Source organism: Aedes albopictus, chromosome 3, assembly GCF_035046485.1.
Source record: "Aedes albopictus strain Foshan chromosome 3, AalbF5, whole genome shotgun sequence".
Taxonomy (NCBI): Eukaryota; Metazoa; Arthropoda; class Insecta; order Diptera; family Culicidae; genus Aedes; species Aedes albopictus.
Window position 1 is genome coordinate 430013794 of NC_085138.1, and position 22519 is coordinate 430036312.

The 22519-nt window shown below is 40.2% G+C and overlaps 1 protein-coding gene across 1 annotated transcript in view; it reads left to right on the top strand.

The window, feature by feature from the left end:
* LOC115267997 (uncharacterized) overlaps nucleotides 1–18829 on the top strand; it is a 105412-nt gene extending 86583 nt beyond the window's left edge. Inside the window, exons 5-7 of the mRNA XM_029875876.2 lie at nucleotides 9079–9385; nucleotides 17139–17253; nucleotides 18350–18829. Coding sequence (XP_029731736.2) covers nucleotides 9079–9385; nucleotides 17139–17253; nucleotides 18350–18517 — 590 coding nt within the window. The 3' untranslated portion in view covers nucleotides 18518–18829. The remainder of the gene's footprint in view (nucleotides 1–9078; nucleotides 9386–17138; nucleotides 17254–18349) is intronic.
* Nucleotides 18830–22519: the final 3690 nt, after the last annotated feature.

Genomic DNA, 22519 nt, shown 5'->3' on the forward strand with positions numbered 1-22519 from the left:
CTGTTTTCGTGGCAAGGGAAAGGGTACCTGAAGCTTGTCCAGTTTTCAGCAATACGCATGCCGAGGCTCTGAATGTTTACGATCCACCCTGTTCTGCTGAGACAGCTTCACCCACGCACAGCAGTCTCCAGATGGAATCTTCCGTACGAAGTGCAGCTGTAGTCGAACGAAATCCCATGTCACCGGACGGTTTTCTTTTGGTAATACTACCAAAACGAGGATTGCGCACCAAAACTACAACGCTTCGCCTGATGCTATCAAGCTGCGACTATGATGTAGTTGTACTAACCGAAACCTGGCTTCAACCAGGCATTGCTGATAGCGAAATTGCATCCGACTATCATATTTTTCGTTGTGATCGGAGTGCGAACACAAGCGAGCTTTCAAGAGGTGGTGGTGTACTTATTGCCGTAAAGTCAATCCATCGCTGCAGTTCAGTTTCATTGAGTGATTGCGACCACCTCGAACAGGTTGTAGTTCACATTAAACTGGAACGCCGATCACTTTCCATAGTTTCCATTTATCTACGTCCCAACTCTGACACTGCAAAGTATATCGCTCATTCGAACGCCGTTCAAGCTGTGTGTGATACGCTAGCGGACACAGACATCGTTCTGGTGTTGGGTGACTATAATCTTCCAAACCTCCATTATTGGCAGTTTGACGACGATATTAACGGATACCTACCAATGAATGCTACTACGGAACAGAAGATTGCTCTAACTGAGACGATTTCCACTTGCGGTCTCGTTCAAATGAATTCTATCAGTAATCACAATAGCAGAATTCTTGATCTGGCATTCGTGAACACTACTGATTGTACGGAGCTTATTGATCCACCCCTGCCACTTTTAAGAATAGATGAACATCATAAACCATTTATTCTCAGGCTAGATTCTCGGTTTATTATTCCTTCTTACAATGATACTGACGAGCCGAAGGATGTAATGGAATTTGACTTTCGAAGGAGCGATGTTAGTCTACTTCGCAATAAAATATCAACTATCGACTGGAATCAACACCTAAACCGTTCGACGGTAGACGATACTGTTGCCGTTTTTTATGACACGTTGCAAGGTATATTTGAAGAATGCGTGCCTCGCCGAAGGAATATTCCGGATGCCGTCACTCGTAAACCATGGTGGACAGCCGAACTTCGCCATATGCGCAACAAGCTCCGGAAAGCGAGGAACCGATTTTTTTGCGAACGGTCCGACGAGAATAGGAACGTGCTTCTTCTAATCGAAAGCGATTATAACGATTTACTTTCATCGACCTACGAGAGCTATGTTAACAGGCTCCAGTCCAACATAAAGCAAAATCCGTCTTCATTTTGGGCATTCGTCAGATCACTGAAATCGTCAAAACGTACTCCTTGTAATGTTCAATACAAGGGGCGAACAGCGAACTCGACCATAGAAACTGCAACCCTTTTTGCCGATTTCTTCAGAAGCGTCTATTCTACCACCTCTCTCACTAGTAACATATCCACGGCTCTCCCATCGTATGACATGAATTTGCCGAATTTCCGATTTTCCACCAGAGAAGTATTAGTGCTTTTGCAAGGCCTTGATGCCTCAAAAGGTTCTGGTGTTGACGGACTGCCACCTTCAGTAATCAAAAGTTGCGCTATCGAGTTGGTTGATCCAATAACTATAATGTTCAATCGTTCCCTTGCTGAAGGCACATTTCCGACCATGTGGAAAACCGCCAGAATGATACCGATCCACAAAGCAGGAGCTATTAACAACGTAGAAAATTATCGTGGAATATCGATACTGTGCTGCCTCGGAAAAGTCTTCGAAACCGCTGTCCATCGTGTCTTGTACAATGCTGCGAAACCAATCATCAACGAATTTCAGCACGGATTTGTTGAACACCGCTCCACAACCTCAAATTTGATGGTTTACGTCAACACGCTCTTTCCTGCAATGGAATCCCGAACCCAAGTAGACTCAGTGTACGTAGATTTTTCGAAGGCCTTCGATTTAGTTCCGCATAGTCGTATAATCGAAAAACTAACACAACTGGGTTTCCCGAGTTGGATTGTCATCTGGCTGAAGTCGTATCTCACTAATCGTAGAGCATGAAGAGAAGCAACGGAAGAAGCAAGCCATGACTATTGTATAGATTATAAACCTAGTATAATAAAGTCATTCCTAATTATTTGTTCAGAGAGAGCAGACGTGTTTCCCTAGTACTCTCATCAGGTTATGGGCCTGAGTGCATCAAGTCTGCACTGAACTTTGGAAAAATTTTGACAAAACGCTAACCAAAGAAAATGGAAAAAGTTGGAGTCAAGAAACTCAACGACGTCAATTACTCGGACTGGAAGTTTGAAGTGGAGCTTTTGCTGGTTCGAGAGAAGCTTTGGAGGTACGTGGATCCTGGAGTCCGACCTGTGGAGCGACTTGGTACAGCAACTACTCAAGGCAACGAAGCGGATCTTGCGGAGTGGGACGACGGAGACAAACGGGCAAGGGCCACGATTGGGCTTCTTGTCGAGTCTACCCAGTACAGCCTCATCAAGAAAACCAAAACCGCCAAGGAAGCATGGGAGTCGATCCGGAGTGCTCACGAGAAGCAGGGACGTACCAGCAAAACCACTATCCCCAGGAAAGTGATGCGGATGGAATACGTTGACGGTGAAGACATTGGAGCGTACGTTAGCCGGATGGAGGATCATTTCGAGAAACTCGCGATCGCTGGTCAAGAGCTCGACAAGGATCTGAAGGTCAACATCGTGCTCAGCAGTCTACCCGATTCTTTTTCAACGCTCGTCACGGCACTGGAGGGACGTCCGGATGGACGATGGAGTTCGTGCGCGGTAAGCTGGTTGATGAAGTAGCTCGGCGGAGAAACTCGAACGGAGCGGAGTCAGCGCTGAGAACGTAGTTCAAGAAGAAGCCAATTTTGTGTCACTTCTGTCAGAAACCTGGGCACAAACGCAAGGATTGTCGCCAGTGGATGGAGCAGAGGGACGCAGAAGAAGCAGAGAAGGTAACTACCAAGCACAGAAATCGCCAGAGAGCAAAGGTTGCGGAGAAGTCCAAAGGAGAATTTGCGTTTCTATCAAGAACACAAGCCGATGGAGGACAACCAGGATCGGAGTGGATCATTGATTCCGGAGCGTCATGCCACATGTGCAACGAAGAATCCAAGTTCTTAACCATGGACCCGGGCGTTGTCGTCGAAGTCACGCTTGCGGATGGAAAGCATATCATGTCAAGAGGTGCTGGAACATGCCTGTTGGAAACGTTGGATGACCATGGTGAGAAGAATTCACTGAAGCTGAGCGAGACCCTGTTCATGCCGGACCTTGACGTCAATCTGTTGTCAGTACTGAAGCTTACAAGCAAAGGAGGTAAGGTCATTTTCGAAACAAACAAGTGTACCATCGAGAAAGGTGGATTTGTGGCGGCAACGGCAACGGCGCGCGGTGGACTGTATTACGTCGACAACATCAATGTCGCGGTTCAAGCGATGAAGGTATGTCAGCAATCCGACTGTGTACATGGTTGGCATCGAAAGTTAGGACATCGCAACAACGAGGCCATTGTGAAGCTGGAAAAGTTGGAACTTGCAACCGGTATCAAGATCAGTGAATGCGGTGTGCGAAGCGGTTCGTGTGAATGCTGTATCGAAGGGAAGATGACGAGGTTGCCGTTTCCCAAGAAGGCAAAGCGCAGATCGAAGGCAGTTCTGGACCTAATTCATAGCGACGTTTGCGGACCGATGAATACGAGGACTCCTGGTGGACGCCGGTATTTCCTGACGCTGATAGATGACTACAGCAGATACACGACGGTATTTTTTCTGAGGCAAAAGTCAGAAGTTCCTGGATGCTTCAAGAAATTCGTGAGAGCCGTGGAAAATCGTTTTGGAAGGAAGCCGAAAATCCTACGGTCGGATCAAGGAGCAGAATTCAAGGGCGTCGAGATGAAGTCATTTTGCGAATCTGAAGGAATCCAGCAGCAATTCACGACGGCGTATACACCAGAACAAAACGGTGTTGCAGAACGCAAGAATCGATCGTTGGTCGAGATGGCACGTTGTATGATCCTGGATGCGAAGCTACCATACAAGTTCTGGGCGGAGGCAATAAATACAGCGAATCACCTGCAAAATCTACTCCCGACGGCTGCAGTAAGTCAAACATCGAGCGAGCTGTGGAATGAAGAAAAACCGGATTTGGCTCATCTGCAAGTATTTGGCACTCCTGCGTTTGCTCATATTCCGAAGGAAAAGAGGACGAAGTTAGAACCGAAGGCGATGAAGTTGATCTTTGTTGGATACTCGGACAGTCACAAAGGATACCGTTTGATCGATCCGAAGACCCATAAGCTTGTGGTAAGCCGAGATGTACGATTCGTTCCGGATGACACGATTACTGATGATGACGATGAAGCGGTGGTTGAATACCAGTTCAGCAAAGTGCAGAATTCGGGACCGAAGGATCAAGAAACTGCAGGAGAATTTGAGGATGAAAATCAGAGCGTTATTTCGGATGCGGATGAAGAACTTTTCGACCCTGCAAGCGGAAACAGTACAATCCTGACGGAAGATGAAACCATCGTGGAAGAAAATCCTATGGAAATTCAGGACGAGATTCAGGAGGAGCTGGAGAGCACGATCGAGAATGTAAGTGAAGTCAGACGTTCGCTTAGGAACAATAAGGGCGTTCCACCTCCCCGTTATCATGATGTGGCTCTTGCAGCACAGCTGCGAGACCCGCGTATCGTTGCTGAAGCTAAGAGCAGTTTGCATTGGGACAAATGGAAGGCTGCGATGGAAGAGGAAATGGAGTCGCTGAAAAGCAACAAGACGTGGATAATGGCCGATCTACCAGCCGGAAAGCGAGCGGTAGGATGTAAGTGGATTTTCAAGACGAAGGAAAACGATCGAGGAGAAGTGGTGCGCTACAAAGCTCGACTGGTGGCACAAGGATTCACCCAAAAATACGGATGTGACTACGATGAAGTGTTCGCAGCCGTCGCGAAGCAGGTCACCTTGAGGCTACTGTTTACTGTTGCTGGGAAGCGGAACTTACTGGTGAAGCACATCGACGTCAAGACGGCGTACTTATATGGTGAATTGGATGAGACAATTTTCATGCAGGAACCCCCTGGCTTCGAGACGGATGCTGGAAAAGTGTGTTGCCTGAAGAAAAGTTTGTATGGACTCAAGCAATCAGCAAGAATGTGGAACAAGAAGATCGATTCAGTTTTTCGCCGGATCGGATTCAAACCATCAAATGCTGACCCTTGCTTGTATGTGCGACTGAAGGATGGTAAATATAGCTATATTCTTTTATATGTGGACGATATGCTGGTGATTACCCCGAACCTGGAGGAGTACAACAATCTGGTGGCGTATCTGGAAGGATGTTTTTCCCTGACGGTGCTTGGAGACGTGAAACATTTTCTCGGAATCCAAATTGAGCGCACGGCGGAAGGCTATTCCTTGAGCCAGGAAACCTACATCAAGAAGTTAGTGACTCGCTTCGGTTTGGAAGACGCAAAACCATCAAAAGTGCCAATGGAACCTGGCTTCATCCAGCAGAAGGAGGAGAGTGAACCACTTTCGAGCAAGGAAAAGTACCAAAGTTTAGTTGGTGGTCTGCTGTATATCGCAGTCAATAGTCGGCCTGACATCGCTATTTCGGCATCGATTCTCGGAAGAAAGGTGAGTTGCCCTACAACCGAAGACTGGAACGAAGCAAAACGGACATTACGGTATTTGAGCACGACGTCCAAACTGAAGCTGCGATTGGAGAGCCATGACGATGAGCTGACTGGTTTCGCAGACGCAGACTGGGCTGGAAACGCAAGCGACAGGAAATCAAACACTGGTTTTATCTTCCAACTCGGTGGAGCACCCATTGCCTGGGCAGCACGGAAGCAGTCATGTGTGGCACTTTCAAGCACAGAAGCAGAATTTATATCTCTAGCGGAAAGTTGCCAGGAACTTCTCTGGATATTGAAGCTGTTCAAGTCTATCGGCGAGGAGGTCAAATACGCAGTTACAATTGGAGAAGACAACCAAAGCTGTATCAAGCAGTTGAAGCAAGATTCCGTTCACCAACGATCAAAACACGTGGACACTCGATACCATTTCATAAAGGAACTTTATCGGAACGGAGCCATTCAAGTTGTCTACATTCCGACAAACGAGATGGTGGCTGATGTTCTGACCAAGCCGCTAGGACGGATCAAGCTCGAATATTTCCGGAGCAAGCTTGGACTTCGCGTTGAGGAGGAGTGAAGAGAAGCAACGGAAGAAGCAAGCCATGACTATTGTATAGATTATAAACCTAGTATAATAAAGTCATTCCTAATTATTTGTTCAGAGAGAGCAGACGTGTTTCCCTAGTACTCTCATCAGAGCATTCGTTCAAATTGGTCATGAGGTTTCTGCTGATTTCATGATTACATCCGGGTTTCCACAAGGAAGTGTTCTTGGACCTCTACTGTTCATCCTATTCATCAACGAGCTAGCAGATCGATTATCATCTGGAAAACTATTTTTCGCCGACGATCTAAAAATGTTCCGAATAATAACATCCGTTTTAGACTGTGCAGAGTTGCAGAATGATATAGATCAACTTTTAATCTGGTGTGACGAAAACGGGATGCGTGTTAACATAACAAAATGCAAAGTGATCACCTTTACCCGCAGTCAATCGCCAATTCGATACTCCTACAAAATTGGCACTGATTTACTCGAACGGGTTGATTCCATTCGCGACCTAGGAGTGATTATGGACAGTCAGTTGAGGTTCAATGAGCACGTCGAGCTGACAACAGCCAAGGCACGGTCAGTGCTAGGTTTTATTCGTCGCCACGCAACATTCATCACTGACATCTACGCTTTAAAGGCTCTCTACTGCAGTCTGGTTCGTAAACGTAAACGTAAATTCTGAAACTGGAGCGGATACAAAGGTTTTTCATCAAATTTGCTCTTCGGCAGCTTCCGTGGACGAACCCCGAAGATTTGCCACCATACAACTCACGTTGTCAATTGATCGACCTGGAAACGCTTGCTAATAGACGTATCAAATTGCAGCGTGTGTTTATATTTGATTTACTCACGAATCGCATAGATTGCTCTGCACTACTTCAGAACATAAACGTCCACGTTCCACCACGAATCCTTCGAAATTATGATGCGCTTGTTCTACCAGTTCACAGGACGGATTATGGGTTCTACAGTCCTTTTAATGATTGTATTCGTGCATTTAATTCAGTTTTTTATCTGTTTGACTTTGATGTAAGTAAGAATATGTTTGTAAGTAGGATTAAGAATATAGGTTAAGAAACAGTCTGTACGATGTTTATCGAAGACCAAGAAATAAAGAAACATATAGGAAATTCTAGAGGAATTCTTGGAAAAATGTCTTAAGGAATCTCAAGGAAAATTATCAGATAAATATCTGGAGGACCACAGGAATCAAAGGAAGAATTTAAAAGGATCCTTTGAAAACTCCTGTAGAAGCCACATTTCTGGAGCAGTCCCAGCAGGCATTCCAGGGAAAATTCCAATCGGAATTTCTTAAGGAATCCTTTGAAAAGTCGCTGCTAAAATCACAGAAAGGGCTTCTGCTGGAATCTCCGCAGGCATTTCAAGAGGAATTCTTCAAGGAATTCCTGAAAGAACCCTTGGGGAGCTCCGCGATGGAATTCCTAAAGGTGTTCTTGGAAGAATCTAGAAGGAAATAGCTTGAATAATAACAAAAGAAAGCAGGAATTTCTGGAGTATATTCAAGATCAATTTCAGTTGTAATTCTTGGGTAAATCGTTGGTGTGGAGTGCGGGAAATTTTGGAAAGAAAATCCATAGAGTAGCTCATAAAAAATGCTTGGAAAAAATCCTGGACGAATCAGGATCGATGACTACGATTGATGTTCCACTTCATCTGCCGGGCACGTAATCCAACAACTTTTCTACGGTTAGATACAATCTCAAAAGTTGACTCACATTTTAGGAGCCCAAACAAAAGCCTTTGGTTGCTACACATTAAGGTGAAACTTTAAGAAATCCCATTGCACTTTTGCATACAAACTTTAGAAGCACAAATCTAACGAACGAAGCATCGAACTAAGCCGCACTTGTTATTCGTGGCTTTGCTCACTCGAAAAAAGAGGCAGCTTTTCCAAATCGAGCACATTTGTTTACGAATTTTTAAGATTGGTGCTTTTGAAAACGTGAGTAGGGGTCCAAGCCGGCCATTGTGGCAGCCATATTTGGATTCTCTGAAGTATCTCTATAAGTACTGTTCGAAACTCCGGCCCCGAGCACCCATGATCAACAATCCGCGCCTGGCAGTAAGCAACGATTCACTGTATTTTGAATTTGATGCATGGCTACACACGTAGTCATCGGGGAAGGCAAAGAATGTTGGATGAAATTGTTATTGAGTAGGACTAAAATAGGGTATGTGTGCCATCAGTAATCTCACGCTCCCATATTCATCCCATTCGAAAACAAGCGATTACGGCACCGATTGATTCCGTTCTTTTTGTTTACATGGGTGCTCACTTGTAACAAAAAATACAAAAATAAGAAACAAAACAAACAGCGCTTCAATCCTTTGTTTTTCGTAGGATGAAATGGGAGCCACATGCTTAAGAAGGGAACCAATACCCTGCTAAAAGGTGAACCAGTCTCACTCGTCCTCGATATCATTTTAATCATTTATCAATTAATTTATATTGAATAACTTTTGTACGCTACTGTTTCTGAACGCCCTCTACACATTGGCAATTTTAATTTTCTATAAAGCATTTCCGATTTAGCCTTCTAAGTAGTGCTTACCCAAGCTTGGGTCCATTTCGTTGCATTGTACCTATAGTCAATATGCCACCAGTTCACGTTCTCGACTACCGGGTCCATTTTATCATCATTCAAAAAGAAGCTCAAACTCACAAACACACATCATGTCCCCATACAGCATGCCAAACCAGAAAACGACAATCGACGGACGAAAACTTGCCAAGCTCATCTAACCTTATCTCTTTTTCTCAATGTACAACCCCCGCCCTTTCCATCAACCAACGCCGTCCCCAATCCCGTTTTACAGACTTTCTTAGACATGCACCCTGCATGCGGCACGTCAAGAAGGACTACGAAGTGTGTGCGGTCAGCTATCAGAGCACAATGGCCAAGATTGGACAGACGGTGGCACATACCACGGTGAGGCCCCCGCCGGTGCAACTGACGACACCCAGTGCGGCCATGGCTCTTTCGTCGTCGGACAACGTGCACCAGCAGCAGCATCATCATCACCGGCAGCATCAGCATCAGCATAACAGTGGCAGCAGCAGCAGCAACAACGACACCAAAAGTGCTGAGGATGCGGAAGAGGAACGACTCAAAACTGTTTGCTGGTGAGTTGTGGGGGTAGTTCACATTGAAAGGGGGTGGGTCAAACGGGTTCCGGAGAACTGTTCGCTTCGGTTGATTGTTTGTTTTGATGTAGGAACGTGGAGTTAGGAAGAAGGGGTTGTGGTGGGGAAATGTTTTGGGATGCTAGATTAGAATTCGGTAGAATGGTATTACTTTCAAGTCATTGATTGAAGACCTCATTGAAATTTGGGTACCAGGAACGGACACACTGGCACTCTGCTGTGCAAAACATTGTTGCAGGGAAACACAAACTGAGCTAGATGAAAGTTGTGCAAACAGGATTCACTATCAAAACAGATTTTTTTTCCTTTATGGGCCAAATGAAAACAATTGTCAATAGAGTAATGATCTGCCTTTCACATCTTCTTACATACTACAAATATATCCAAATTTGGAAATGGGATTAGATGAACATCTCACACACATTTTATTGAGTACATGTATGTCAATGCGGGAGAAAAATGATTTTTACCTTTTCATGAGTTTTGAGCACTGTCTACCGATGACTTATCGTTATGACCTCAGTGTGCCGATTGACTCTCAGAACGGGTCGATCCTCGGTCGACCATTCAGTGTAGAGCGATCGTAGCATTTTAGAAATGTGAATATCTTGAGCCTATGTAAAGGCTCACCATGCCAAGTTAGAGTTAACCCGTTAACATCCCCGATGTCTCACAATTTGAATCTTTATGTGAATATTTTATGAACAGTCAAGTTCCAATAAAATAAACATGATTTTACAAAAAAAAAACTATTGAAGTCTATGGTGTAGTTCCCAAAAAAATTTTCCATATAGGTAGGTCCTCAATTTCTGATGATTGACTAAGGTTCAATATATCAACTCAATGGTCGCAGTGGTACTATGTCCCCAACAAGGAAAAAAGGTTCTAAATAAGTACAACTTTAACTAATACCATTAGGTACATGCTGATCAGAATAGATACAATGCAATTCTAAAAGAGAAAAAGATGTTAAATTCTCAAAATTAATTGAAAATGGACTATAAGATTACATTGCGAAAATCGTGCATTCCGAAAGAATGTCGGAATGAATTCCGGGAGAAAAAGGAATTCCAGAAGAAATCTCTTTAAAATCTGGGAGTGTTCCCTGAAAGAATCTCAATAAGAGTCTTTTCGAATATCCTATAGAGGAATTCCTGAAGTAAACCCATTAGAGATCTCCAAAAGGAGAACCAAGGAGACCTCCAAAAAAAGAAACTAGGAGAACCCCTGAAGGACATCCAAAAAAAATTCACGAAGGAATCATTGAAGGAATCCCTAGAGGAATCTCAAGGAAAATTCATGCATGAATACCGGGAAAACCCTCTGGATTGAACCTAAAGAACTCACGGAAGGATTCCCAGGAAAAATATCGAGAGGAATCTCGGAAAGAATCCCAGAAGGATTTTATGAAGAAATCCCAGATGGAATCCCTGGAGGAATCCTTGACGGAAACTTGGAAGAAATTTCTAAAGAAATCCCGGGTGGAATAATACGAGAAATCTCTGAAAATATTCATAAATCTCTAAAGCAAAGAACCTCTAAATGCATCTTGAGAGGAAAAAGAACCACGTATTTCTGACAAAGTTTAGGGAGATGTCAACGTAGGAATTCTGGAAGAAATTCCTACCCAAGCAGCACACATGTTACAAAAGAGTCACGCAGCACAGTTTTTTGGTTGCACACGAGTCAAAGTCAAGTAAGTCTAACATGGGATAAGAATAACATAATTCTTCTGTGTGCTACTTGGGTAATGAAAACTCGGCAGAAATGTACTATAAAACGTGTAACTAGAAGGCACGAAATGTTGCTAATTGACACATCGAGAGAAATCCTTGAAAAAATCCCGGAAAAAAACTCAGGAAGAAGCCTGAAGGAATCCCTGATGCAGGAATGACTCAGGGAAGAAAGGCATCCCAGAAGGAATATCTAAAGAAATCCCAACAGAAACCTGTAAAAGAATCCTGGAAGAAATTCCCGAAAGATCACTGATGAACTACCTAAAAGAATCTGAGGAGGAATCTCAAGAGAATAAATTTGTAAAGGAAAGCTTGGATGAATCCATGACGGAACCACAGAAAAAATTTCGGAAGAAATCTCTGAAGGGACCCTGGAGGAATCCCAACAGGATCGCCAAATAAATTTTAGGGGGAAAACTTGAAAGGATGCCAAAGAATTCCGGGAGAAGTCAATAAAGGAATGTCAGAAGGAATTTCGGAACAATTCCTTGAAGAAAACCTTGGGGATACAACAATTAAGAAATCCCGCGAGGAATAAATTAAGGAAGCCCGGGAAAAAAACCTAATGAAGCAACTCCTGATGTAGTTTCCGCTAGTAATTCGGCTAGAAATCCCGGAAGAAATTCCTAAAGGAATCCTAAGGAATTCTGAAGAAATCCACGGAAGTATCCGTGGATGAATTTTTAATCGATTCTCAGGGATAAAAATCTTAAGGAATCCCGAGACAAATCCATAAAAAAACATGTGAGAAATCAATGAAGGAACTTCGGAAGAAATCTCTGGAAAAATCCCTGAAAATATCCTGGAAAAAATCCTAAATAAATCTCGGGATAAATTCCTGAAAAATGGTGGTTGATTCCCGGGAAATATCTAAGAATAATGGAGTCCCTGAATTTCCTGAATAAATCTTGAGAGATATTTCTAGAAGAAACTATGAAGTTCTACCCAATGCAGGTGGAGTAAAACCAATGGATGAAGAAAAAAAAACATGTGGAGACATCTCTGGAGAATTTCAATGAAAATTAAATCATTGAAAAATATGGGAGAAATCAAAGAAAAAAATTTGAAAATTATCTCCGAAGGAATTCCCCGAGGAATCCCTGATGAAAACTCAGAAGTCATGTTTTGGGAATTACTCAAAAACATCCCGTGAGAAATCAATGAAGAAATCATAGTGGAATCCCTGGAAGGATCCCGAAAAAAAAACAAAGTGAAATAACTGACGAAATGCAAGGTGGCATCTTTGATAGAAATCTGGAGAATCCTTAGAAATCCTTAGAAAAAAAAGAAGGAATCTCATGTGGAATCCTGAGTTGAATGCCGGGACGGTATCCAGGAAAAGTCCTTGGGACAAACTCCTACAGGATTCTTGGAGGCATAACTACAAGATGAAACCTGGTATATTGGCCTACAGCCATTCCATAAAAACGATATCATGCAACTCCGATTGCCGTGAAACTTGGGGGGTTTATAGTTCATCGAAAATAATTAGACCCGTATTTTTTTTATTTTGTCATTAGGGGGCCATTTTTCAGATAGGGTGGTCCTAATAATAAAGGTTTTAAAAAACAAAACAAATTAATAAAAACATAACTTTAGGACCAGTTGATCGATTTTAAACTTCTATTTTTTTTTGTTTGAAAGCTATTAAATTGTAGTTTTAAGAAAATATACGTTGAAGGGGACAAAATGTGTTTAGGTTAAAAAATATGCATTTTTTCAAGTCTTTTCACGTTTTTATGATCTCATGATCATATCAAAAAATCATAAATGTATATTTTTTAGTTTTCGAAATGTGTTTTTTTAAATATAGAAAGTTATATATTTTAATTCCACTAAAACTGCCTGATTTTGTAAATCCTCATAAAACAATGCCTTTTGCCTTTTTGAGTGATTCCTGGTCTTTTAGGTATCCATAGTTTTATAAGGATTCATAATATAAGCCAATTAAAAAAAAAAGCTTTGTATGGGAAAATTTGTCCTTTTATTTTTAAAAACTCATATCTCAAAAACTAAAAAAAAATACATCTCTGATTTTTCATATGTTACGCCAAATTTTCTGATAAAAATATAAACTAGGGTACCCCTTTGATAAAACGTGAAAAAACTGAAAAAATGCATTTTTTCACCTAAACACAATTTAGTCATTTCAAAGTATTTTTTATTTAAACTACAAATCAATAGCTTTCAAACAAAAAAAATGGATCGGTCAACTGGTTCAAAATTATTTTCTTGTTTTTAAAAACTTAGATTTCTAGGCCCACTCTATCTGAAAATTGGTCGAAGAAACGCAGTAGGCGTTGCCGCGCGCAGTCACGTTTTGAGCCACGGTGCTCCATTTACCGTTAATATAAAATAAAATATACCATCAAAACCTGAAACGCCATTCTCTTTATTACTTTATTTACTTTATTACCTCTGGACAAATTTTTAAAATCATAGTTGGGTGAAATTTTGAGGTAGGCCCTTTTAAAGGGCCTAACCTATACAAAATCGAGTTTTCTATAGAATAACACCGCATTTCATAACAGAACCATGAATTGAAGGCATCAATAACAAAAATTATAATGAATAATATTCAAACTTGGTAGTATGCATCCATATAAATATCGGTGGAGTGCATTTTCTATCAAAATTGGTCATTACGTCAATATACGGTAGGTGTTATTAGGGCCTGTATAAAACAAACATTTCATCGGTGCAGCAAATTTAATTAAAAGTAGGAGCTGGGACCATTTGGGCAGGAGCACCTATTTTGGGCACTTGCTGCTATAAGTAACTCAGTCAATTTTGAACCGATTCACTTGATATTTGAGATACGATCAGATACACACAGTATCTAGCCATGTTCTAAATTTCAAGTCAATCGGTCTGAAATTAACTGAGTTTTAGCAGAAAGTGCCCAAAATAGGTGCTCCTGCCCAAATGGTCCCAGACCCTATATTGTATTGTGATTCCATGTCTAGTTCATATTACTCTCAGTCAAGGCGATAATATTCACATGCATAATTCATCACCAACATTTCAAAAGCACGTAACTGATCTTCAACACAATATATTTTCCCTTAGCTGTAGATCGTTTCTCATCTTTCCCAGGACACCAACAACCACTATCGGAAAGAGTTGCATTTTCTCCGTCCAGTAATGGTTGTACATTGCGTCAGAGAGATAAAGGTTTGTCTTCGGCAAGCAATTTCGCCATTTTGAAATGTTAGCACCGACATATTTAGAGCGTACACTCTATATACAGCAAATTTGCATTAAAAACAATAGTAAAATTTGGGCAACCGCAAATTAAACAAAAAGAAATATGTCTGTGTGCCAAACGGCTTAAGGCGAAGCTGGAAGCATTTCCTCACTTTCTGGTTTTTGATTTTTTATTAAATAACGAAGCAATATTTTCAAAATCGGTTTTCGTGCACATGTAGAGTATGGATCAAGGTATCTTCTGAATTTTTTTTGTAGTGGAAAATGTTTTTCATTTTGCAGAAATTATTTTTGAACAAAATTTCACAAAAAAAAATGGTTTCTGAAAAAATGGAAAACATTTTCCAACTAAAAAAAATACAGAAGACACCTTGATCCATACTCTACATGTGCACGAAAACCGATTTTGAAAATATTGCTTCGTTTTTAATAAAAAATCTAAAGCCGAAAAAATGAGAAAATGCTTCCAAACTGGAAGCATTTTCTCATTTTTTCGGCTTTAGATTTTTTATTAAAAACGAAGCAATATTTTCAAAATCGGTTTTCGTGCACATGTAGAGTATGGATCAAGGTATCTTCTGATTTTTTTTGAGGTGGAAAATGTTTTCCATTTTTGAGAAACCATTTTTTTGTGAAATTTTGTTTAAAAATGGTTTCTGCAAAAACGAAAAACATTTTCCACTACAAAAAAAATCAGAAGATACCTTGATCCATACTCTACATGTGCACGAAAACCGATTTTGAAAATATTGCTTCGTTATTTAATAAAAAAATCGAAAACCAAAAAGTGAGGAAATGCTTCCAGTTTCGCCTTAAGTGAAAAGGATAGAAAACAAAAAAAAACATTAAAAGGCATAAAGACAAAAATTCGAAACAGGCTTCAAATAATCAAACATAATATACTGCATAAAAATTCTCTCTTTTTTAATATAATGGTAAGATCGTCTTGGAGAAGCGTTAGGCAGCATCCATTTATTACGTAACGCTGAAATTGACATTTTCAGAGCCCCCTCCCCTCTTCGTAAAGTTTTTTTTTTTGTATAAAAATCCTAGAAAATTTGTATGGGTTATAACGCGCGGCTGCAGAAAAATTAGAAAAATTACAATAAGTCATAGAAAATTGGGTCGATTTTAAAAACTCCATACATTTTGTATGGGATGCAAAAATTGGTGAAAAACTATAAACCTCAATTACTCGAAAGTGGGTTTTTATCACTTACACCTCTTTGCTTCTAACCCCCTTATTTATACTTGGCTTAGTCAATAGGCCGACCCTTATTTTGCAAAAATTAGAAATGTTATAAGTTCGTTAGTGGAAAATGATCGTTTCAGCTAAGATATGATCGTGTCAAAATTTGAAGTCCGTATCTCAAGGCTAAGTGGTCCCTCAAGGGGTCTAAAGTTGTCAAAAATGGTATGAAACCAAAAAACATGAAATTTTTATCGATGAAAAATACGCTATTCTACTAAAACCGGTGATTTTAGGACCCTCAAGGACCGAAAATGTGCTTAGAATTGCGATATCTCTACCCGTTTTTGAGTTATTGAACAAAATAGGGTACCGTGATTTCGGGTGAAATTGATCACTTTTTGTAGTTTTTGGCGAATAATTTTTGAACACTTATCGATATGGTTAACTTTAATGCTTTAAAACAAGTACGACCATGGTTTTCATCAGTCATCGAGGTTAAAAATTCTACCGAAAATCATTTTATTACATAAAATATCATTTGAAATAAAAAATCAAAAATTTCAATTTCGGAGTGAAATTGATCAGTCAGTGAAATGTTTTTGTATGTGCTGAAAATAATTTTTCCTCCCGAATTAACCACCCCGGACTGCGAAAAGCTATGCCAAATTTCTACAAGTCTACTAAATCTGTAATTATTTAACTTTAAAATTCAATAAATCTTAGAAAATGCCTGAAAGTATGCAATTTCCGTACTAAATATGTTATAATTTCCGAAAAAGTACAATTTTTGCATTAATTTCAATATTTATAGAACTTTAAATGACGAAATCAGGTTAAGCGACTACTTGGCAGCTAGAAACATTCATTCAAATATTCATTACATTAGCGATACAGCTACGGTAACAAAAGTTTGAAAGTGTCTTTGAAGTTCGCCTGACAGGCAGTTTCGGAAAATACTGAATTTTATACAGAAATATGTGACTAACTGGCTGTAAAACATGTGAACTGATCATTCAATAATTCTTGAGCCAGATGATGAACATTTTTTTACAAATTGTTTTGAGTTTAAAGCGTTATTTTTAACAAATAAAAAGAGTCCTCTCGTCGATCAATTTCACCCCACTGATCAATTTCACCCGAAATCACGGTACGTTTCCCTCGGAATCTAAAAAAAATGGTCAAAAATGCTGATTTTTCGGTTGTTTTTTGTCAATAATTCTTTTTTTGTCGAAAAAAAATCATATTTTTTGGTCCCATATCATTTTTGACAACTTTAGGCCCCTTGAGGGACCACTTAGCCTTGAGATACGGATTCAAATTTTGACACGATCATTTCTTAGCTAAAACGATCATTTTCCACTAACGAACTTATAACATTTCTAATTTTTGCAAAATAAGGGACGGCCTATTAGTCAAGAAATTGACGTATAGTTCAATGATTCATTATTTACTGACAACCCATAAAACAAAATCATATCAACAGTTCTCAAATAGCTTGAACTGTATAGAAATGAGCGAATAATCATATTAGTCAATTTAATGTTCTATCAGAATAAAGTTCATGCAACTAACTACTTCCCTTTCTCTTCATCCCCAGTGCATTCCACAAGTACATGCAGTGTTCCGAGTTCACGGTCCGTCACGCGTGTGGAGACGAAACCGCGCTCTTCACTCGGAAATTCCTCGACAAAATGTCCAACAAACTGATGACGGTAAGTTGCCTTCTGACCCAAATCACGGCATCTTTGCATCAATCGAAATGGCAAGCATCCGTTCGCTGCTGCCCGGAAATGTTAAATTAAACGGTCTCTATTTGAGTCTGGCTGGAGTCATACACATGAATGGCGCGGTACGCTACATTGGCAGGCGTTCCAACCGAGTACTAAAGCCCACTGCGTGGGCTCGCTAATTAGTCGCCAATTCGTTAATATTTGAAACTAATTTTCAAATTTACGCCAAATCACCCCAACTGAAATTGTCGCTCCGCTTGTTGGTGCCTACCAGCAAGGTTCGTACAGGAAAAACGGGGTATTGCCATGTGACGACCAGTATCCAGTGGCGATCGAATGCAAACCATTCAAAATGCAATATTCCACACAACGGCTCCCTTCAACCCGCTTTGGGGCATTTTTTGCATACGGAAACAGCGCTTTTAGGGTGGCGAATGTATTTTGGCCACGAGCTTGTTGAAGATAGGCATCCAAGTATAGATGACAGCTCTAAGGTATGCTAGATCACCATTTTTTCCACCCATACATGAAAAATAGTTTGGAATCCCATTTGAGCTCTGTGCAAAACTTTTTACCACTACTGATGCAAAGCAGGATCTCACATAACTAAGAGAGCTGTCATCTATACTTGGGATAGGCATAAGCTATAGAATCGTAGCATGAACGGAAACTCATTTCCCTCCCTGTCTTCTTCACTGTTTTACACTCTTTTTCTACTTCTCTTGCGTACTCTTCTTATTATTCGTTTTTTCTTATTCTCTCTCGTTACCATATTCTTCCTCTTCATTATCTTCATTATTATTCTTTTTTTTTCATTTTTCTTCTTCATTTTGTGCTTTTAGCATCTGCTGATGACCTGTACCCATTGCGTGTTTCTTCTTGTTTATTTGGAATCATTTTTTCCCAGTTCAGTGATCCAGAGAGATCTTTTTTTTCTTGTCATACCCATCAATTTTCCCAGTAATGCAAGTAGCGATATCTTCAATCTGTCCAAAATACATCATTTACCCTATGCTTCATTGCATCGATCTAATATTTCTTCTGTTCTGTTCCATTCCTTTTTCTCCCGCCAAAACAGATGCACTGCGTTGATTACACACCGGGAAGCGGAAAATGCCGGGATTATTTCAGCTCGCACTCGGCACGCGCCCAGCAGCATCAGAACCGGATGCTCTCGTGGCTGGCCACCCTAACGCTACTGCTGGCCATAACTAGCCGGTTGGTCAACCCAAGCGTACTAATTTAATCGGCGGCCCGCGCGCGCGTGTGGACTGTCGAGTCCTTTCTCTGGGGACGCGGTGTTCATGGTGCACCTACTGCTACTGGATGCAGCTCGACGGCTATCAACAGCCAGCAGAAACGAAACAAAAAGCTCTATATATAGGAACAACACATATATTGCTATTATAGGGAAATCTAGTGTTGCCGGAACCTATTTTGTGATCGACGATGACGCGCGAGTGCGGATCTAAGCGTGAATGGGAAACCTACATATACGAGTGAATACAGTGTGAAATAGTGGAATGGAACATGAATAAATTAAAAACTTAAAAGAGAATCCCGCCAGCCAGCCAGCCTGGTTGGTGTGCGTACGTGTTTGATTATTGGTCGAAACTGCCCACGAACTTCCTACCTCGGGGGAACCTCAGGTTCCCGGTTGCTTTGTGTGTACACGTACCTAACTACAATGTTGTTGGAAAATGTTTTGCGGATTTTTTATTGGTCATCATCATCATCATCATCAAAAGTATTGTGTTACGACCGACTGGCACTGAGTGAATCGACTTTATTGCAATTTTCACAAAGTTTGAAAGGCCGATCATAGGCTAGCGAGCTGGTTTGCCTTTTCAGATGAGAATTTCGGGGAACATATGGTGGAAATGTGGTTTTTGTTCTATCGCTGGCAGCGGTATCGGTAGACGTCAACTATGTTCGTATACTTGGACAAAACGTTTTTTTTTTTATGTCGAACAATAATAATTTACGATCCAATTTCGGTTATTTGATTTTCAATTCAATAAGAATTTCCTAGAAACGTTATGTGATCTTTAATTTTTTTTTATTTTATATCTTTACTAGCTGCCCCGGCAAACGTTGTCTTGCCAAGCTGTGGTGGTTTGACAACTGTTGAGCTTAAAACATCACCGCACTCTAGATTGTTTTCATTTCGATCGTGTTGATTTCCTTCCCAGCTCATGAAAAATCAGTACTTCATAAATTTTATTACTTTTCTAGTTGATTTTTATAACTTTTTGTACATATAAACACAGCCACCATGAATACGAACCGAACCGTGCAAGAGTCATGCTGATCGGTTCATCCGTTCTTGAGTTTTATTGCCTCAAAGGAATGTCAAACTCATTTTTATATATATCGATCATATCGTGAATTTCTACACTAATGCTAGTTCTTCACACACTCTTGATTGGAAACTGTCAGATTTATTTACTTATACATTTCTTCTCTATTTTCGTATACACTTCTGTTTTGGTTTTTCTTGTACCAAAGTATTCAACAAACCGAGTATTAAAATTATAAGTGTGTTATGTGGTATAGATATAGCTAATTAAAAAAAAGACACTACACCGTCTTCAGCCAGAGGCTGCACAGACTGAACATTACATACACGAGACAACGCATGACACCCATAACTCCAGCTTTCTTCCTAGTTATTATCCATCAAAACTAGTTGGTGTAGCAACACACTTTGAGTATGAATTTTACATATTTTTTTATTTACTGCAATTAACAGTTTTGCCTCATATAAGGGCTTGACAAAACATGAAATATTGGACCATAGCAGGCTGTGCGCGCGAGTGGATGCGTTTTAAAAACTGTCACGTGTTTTCTTTACTCTGCGTTGTTGTGAATGTGGCCGGCCGAATCGAGTTTAAATGCTTGCAAATTGATCTTCGCTGATCAATATATTTCTCTTACATGACGGTTTAGTGGATCACGTAGTGTTGAGTAGGATAATTCACAATTGATGTGAGAGCCTGTCTTATTCGTATCGCGGTGCCGGAATTCGTCTTTATTTTCGCGTGATATCCGTGTAAGTTTTGGTGATTTGGTGCTAGATGTCCGGGAGACGCCAATGGAAGTCAATAATTCAGTCTCGAGAGTATTGGAATTCGTATGATTTGGTGAGTTTGTTTCTGTATATAGTTTTGGTGCTATTGACCAAACGTATACTTTGAACATTGACCAATCGTATACTTTGGACTTAACCCTTCCAATAACAACCCCCAAATTCCCGTGATACCTGAGAGGACGTAGATGTCTGTACATACCTTTCTAAGGTGCTCAACTAATCTTCCTTACCATCCCTCAGCTGTCGCAAGGATGTGACCAAGACAGCTTTCGACCGTTGGAGGATTGCATCAATCTTGCCTAAGTGCCAATGCCACCTACGAATTTGTGCGACTAGCTTAATGCTTATGCTAATTCTAATGCTAGTACATATAAAAGATTGACAAAACACTAAAAAATATTCCCCACTGCCAGTTGTGTATTGGCATTCACAAAATAATTTATAACTTGCCATGGATTGACTGATGCTGTTTACAGGTTCAAAATGCTGCCATCACGGCCAGGAAGGTTGCATTGACTGCAAAACTGCACAGAACCCGTCTACCGTCAGTTCCGTGTATCCATGCTTATGATCGCGAAGTGGTGGGATGGGGGCCATTTGGGCACGGGCCCTTTTTTGGGCGCTTGCTGAATAACTTTTGAACCGATTGACCTGATTTTTGAAATGTGGCCAGATACAGGGGATAGACAAAATGATCGGGATAGGCAAAATTTTCACTTTTCGAAAAATGTTCAACTAGCTGTAACTTTTCGAAAAGTGCATCGAATATTCTCAAACTTTTACTGTAAGTTCATCAACTAGTTGTTCATCTATGGTCCAAATTTGAAAAAGATCGGGCAATTCTCCATGAAGTTATAAAGAATCTTGGAAAAGATAAAATTATGTGATAGCTACAGGGGGTGGGCAAAATGTTTGGGATAGGCAACTTTTTTTCTCCCACAAAAAAATTCAATATGCTGTAACTTTTCATAGAGTGCATCAAAAAATCTCAAATTTTGACAGTTTGTGAATCTATTATATGTGCATCATTGGTACAAATTTGGACTCGATTGATTAATCTTTCGCAAAGTTAGAACCGTTAGGGTAAAACACTATTTTTCAGACAACTCATTTTTGAGCTGTCATATCTCGGAAACCAGTGAACCAAATTGAATGATTTTTTTACCGTTTATCAACAATATATTGATACTTGATACAACGTTATAAAATGTAATATTTTCTCACGGCGAATTAAGTTATACTTGGTTGAAATTTTTACCCATATAAACGAAAATAAGTCAAATTGACAATACCACACAAAAATTACCAAAAGTGTTCTTCCTTTAATCTTAATAGGCTCTAACATATATGATTAACGATAACTTGAGAACAGAAGTGGAAAATCTTTGGACATCAACACTAAAATTTATTGACATTGACGTAGAAAAATTAAATTTTTTCGAGAAAAATCCAAAAAGTGTCAATCCATGATAACTTTTTTCAACATTCAAAAAGTATCTATGTTTTAATAGTTTGTGAAGCATTTGTATATTGTTAGCGCACGTTCAAAATTTCATTCAATTCGGTTCACTGGTTTCCGAGATATGACAGCCCAAAAATGAGTTGTCTAAAACATAGTGTTTTACCCTAACGGTTCTAACTTTGCGAAAGATTAATCAATCGAGTCCAAATTTGTACCAATGATGCACATATAATAGGTTGACAAACTGTCAAAATTTGAGATTTTTTGATGCACTCTATGAAAAGTTACAGCGTGTTGATTTTTTTTTGTGGGAGAAAAAAAGTTGCCTATACCAAACATTTTGGCCATCCCCTGTAACTTTGAGCTGTTATATCTCCGAATTCAATGAACTGATTTCAATTATTTCATGATTTTTTAGTAAATTGATCTATTTTTAATATGCATCCCATTAGCCCGTTACAAATATTTATTTCACTTTTTGTCCCACCACACTTTGGCTGGTCGAGGGGGGATCAGTAGTTCCCTAATGGATCAGTAGTTCCCTCAAGCTCGGAACAAGTCCAAAGGATCACGGTAACAAACATTGAGTGCAGGTTGCGAAGAGATAACGGGAGTCTACAGACCCGATCTCGAATAAATGTTATGTTATGTAAATGAGATGTTACCCTACATGCACCACGACAGCGTAGCTCACG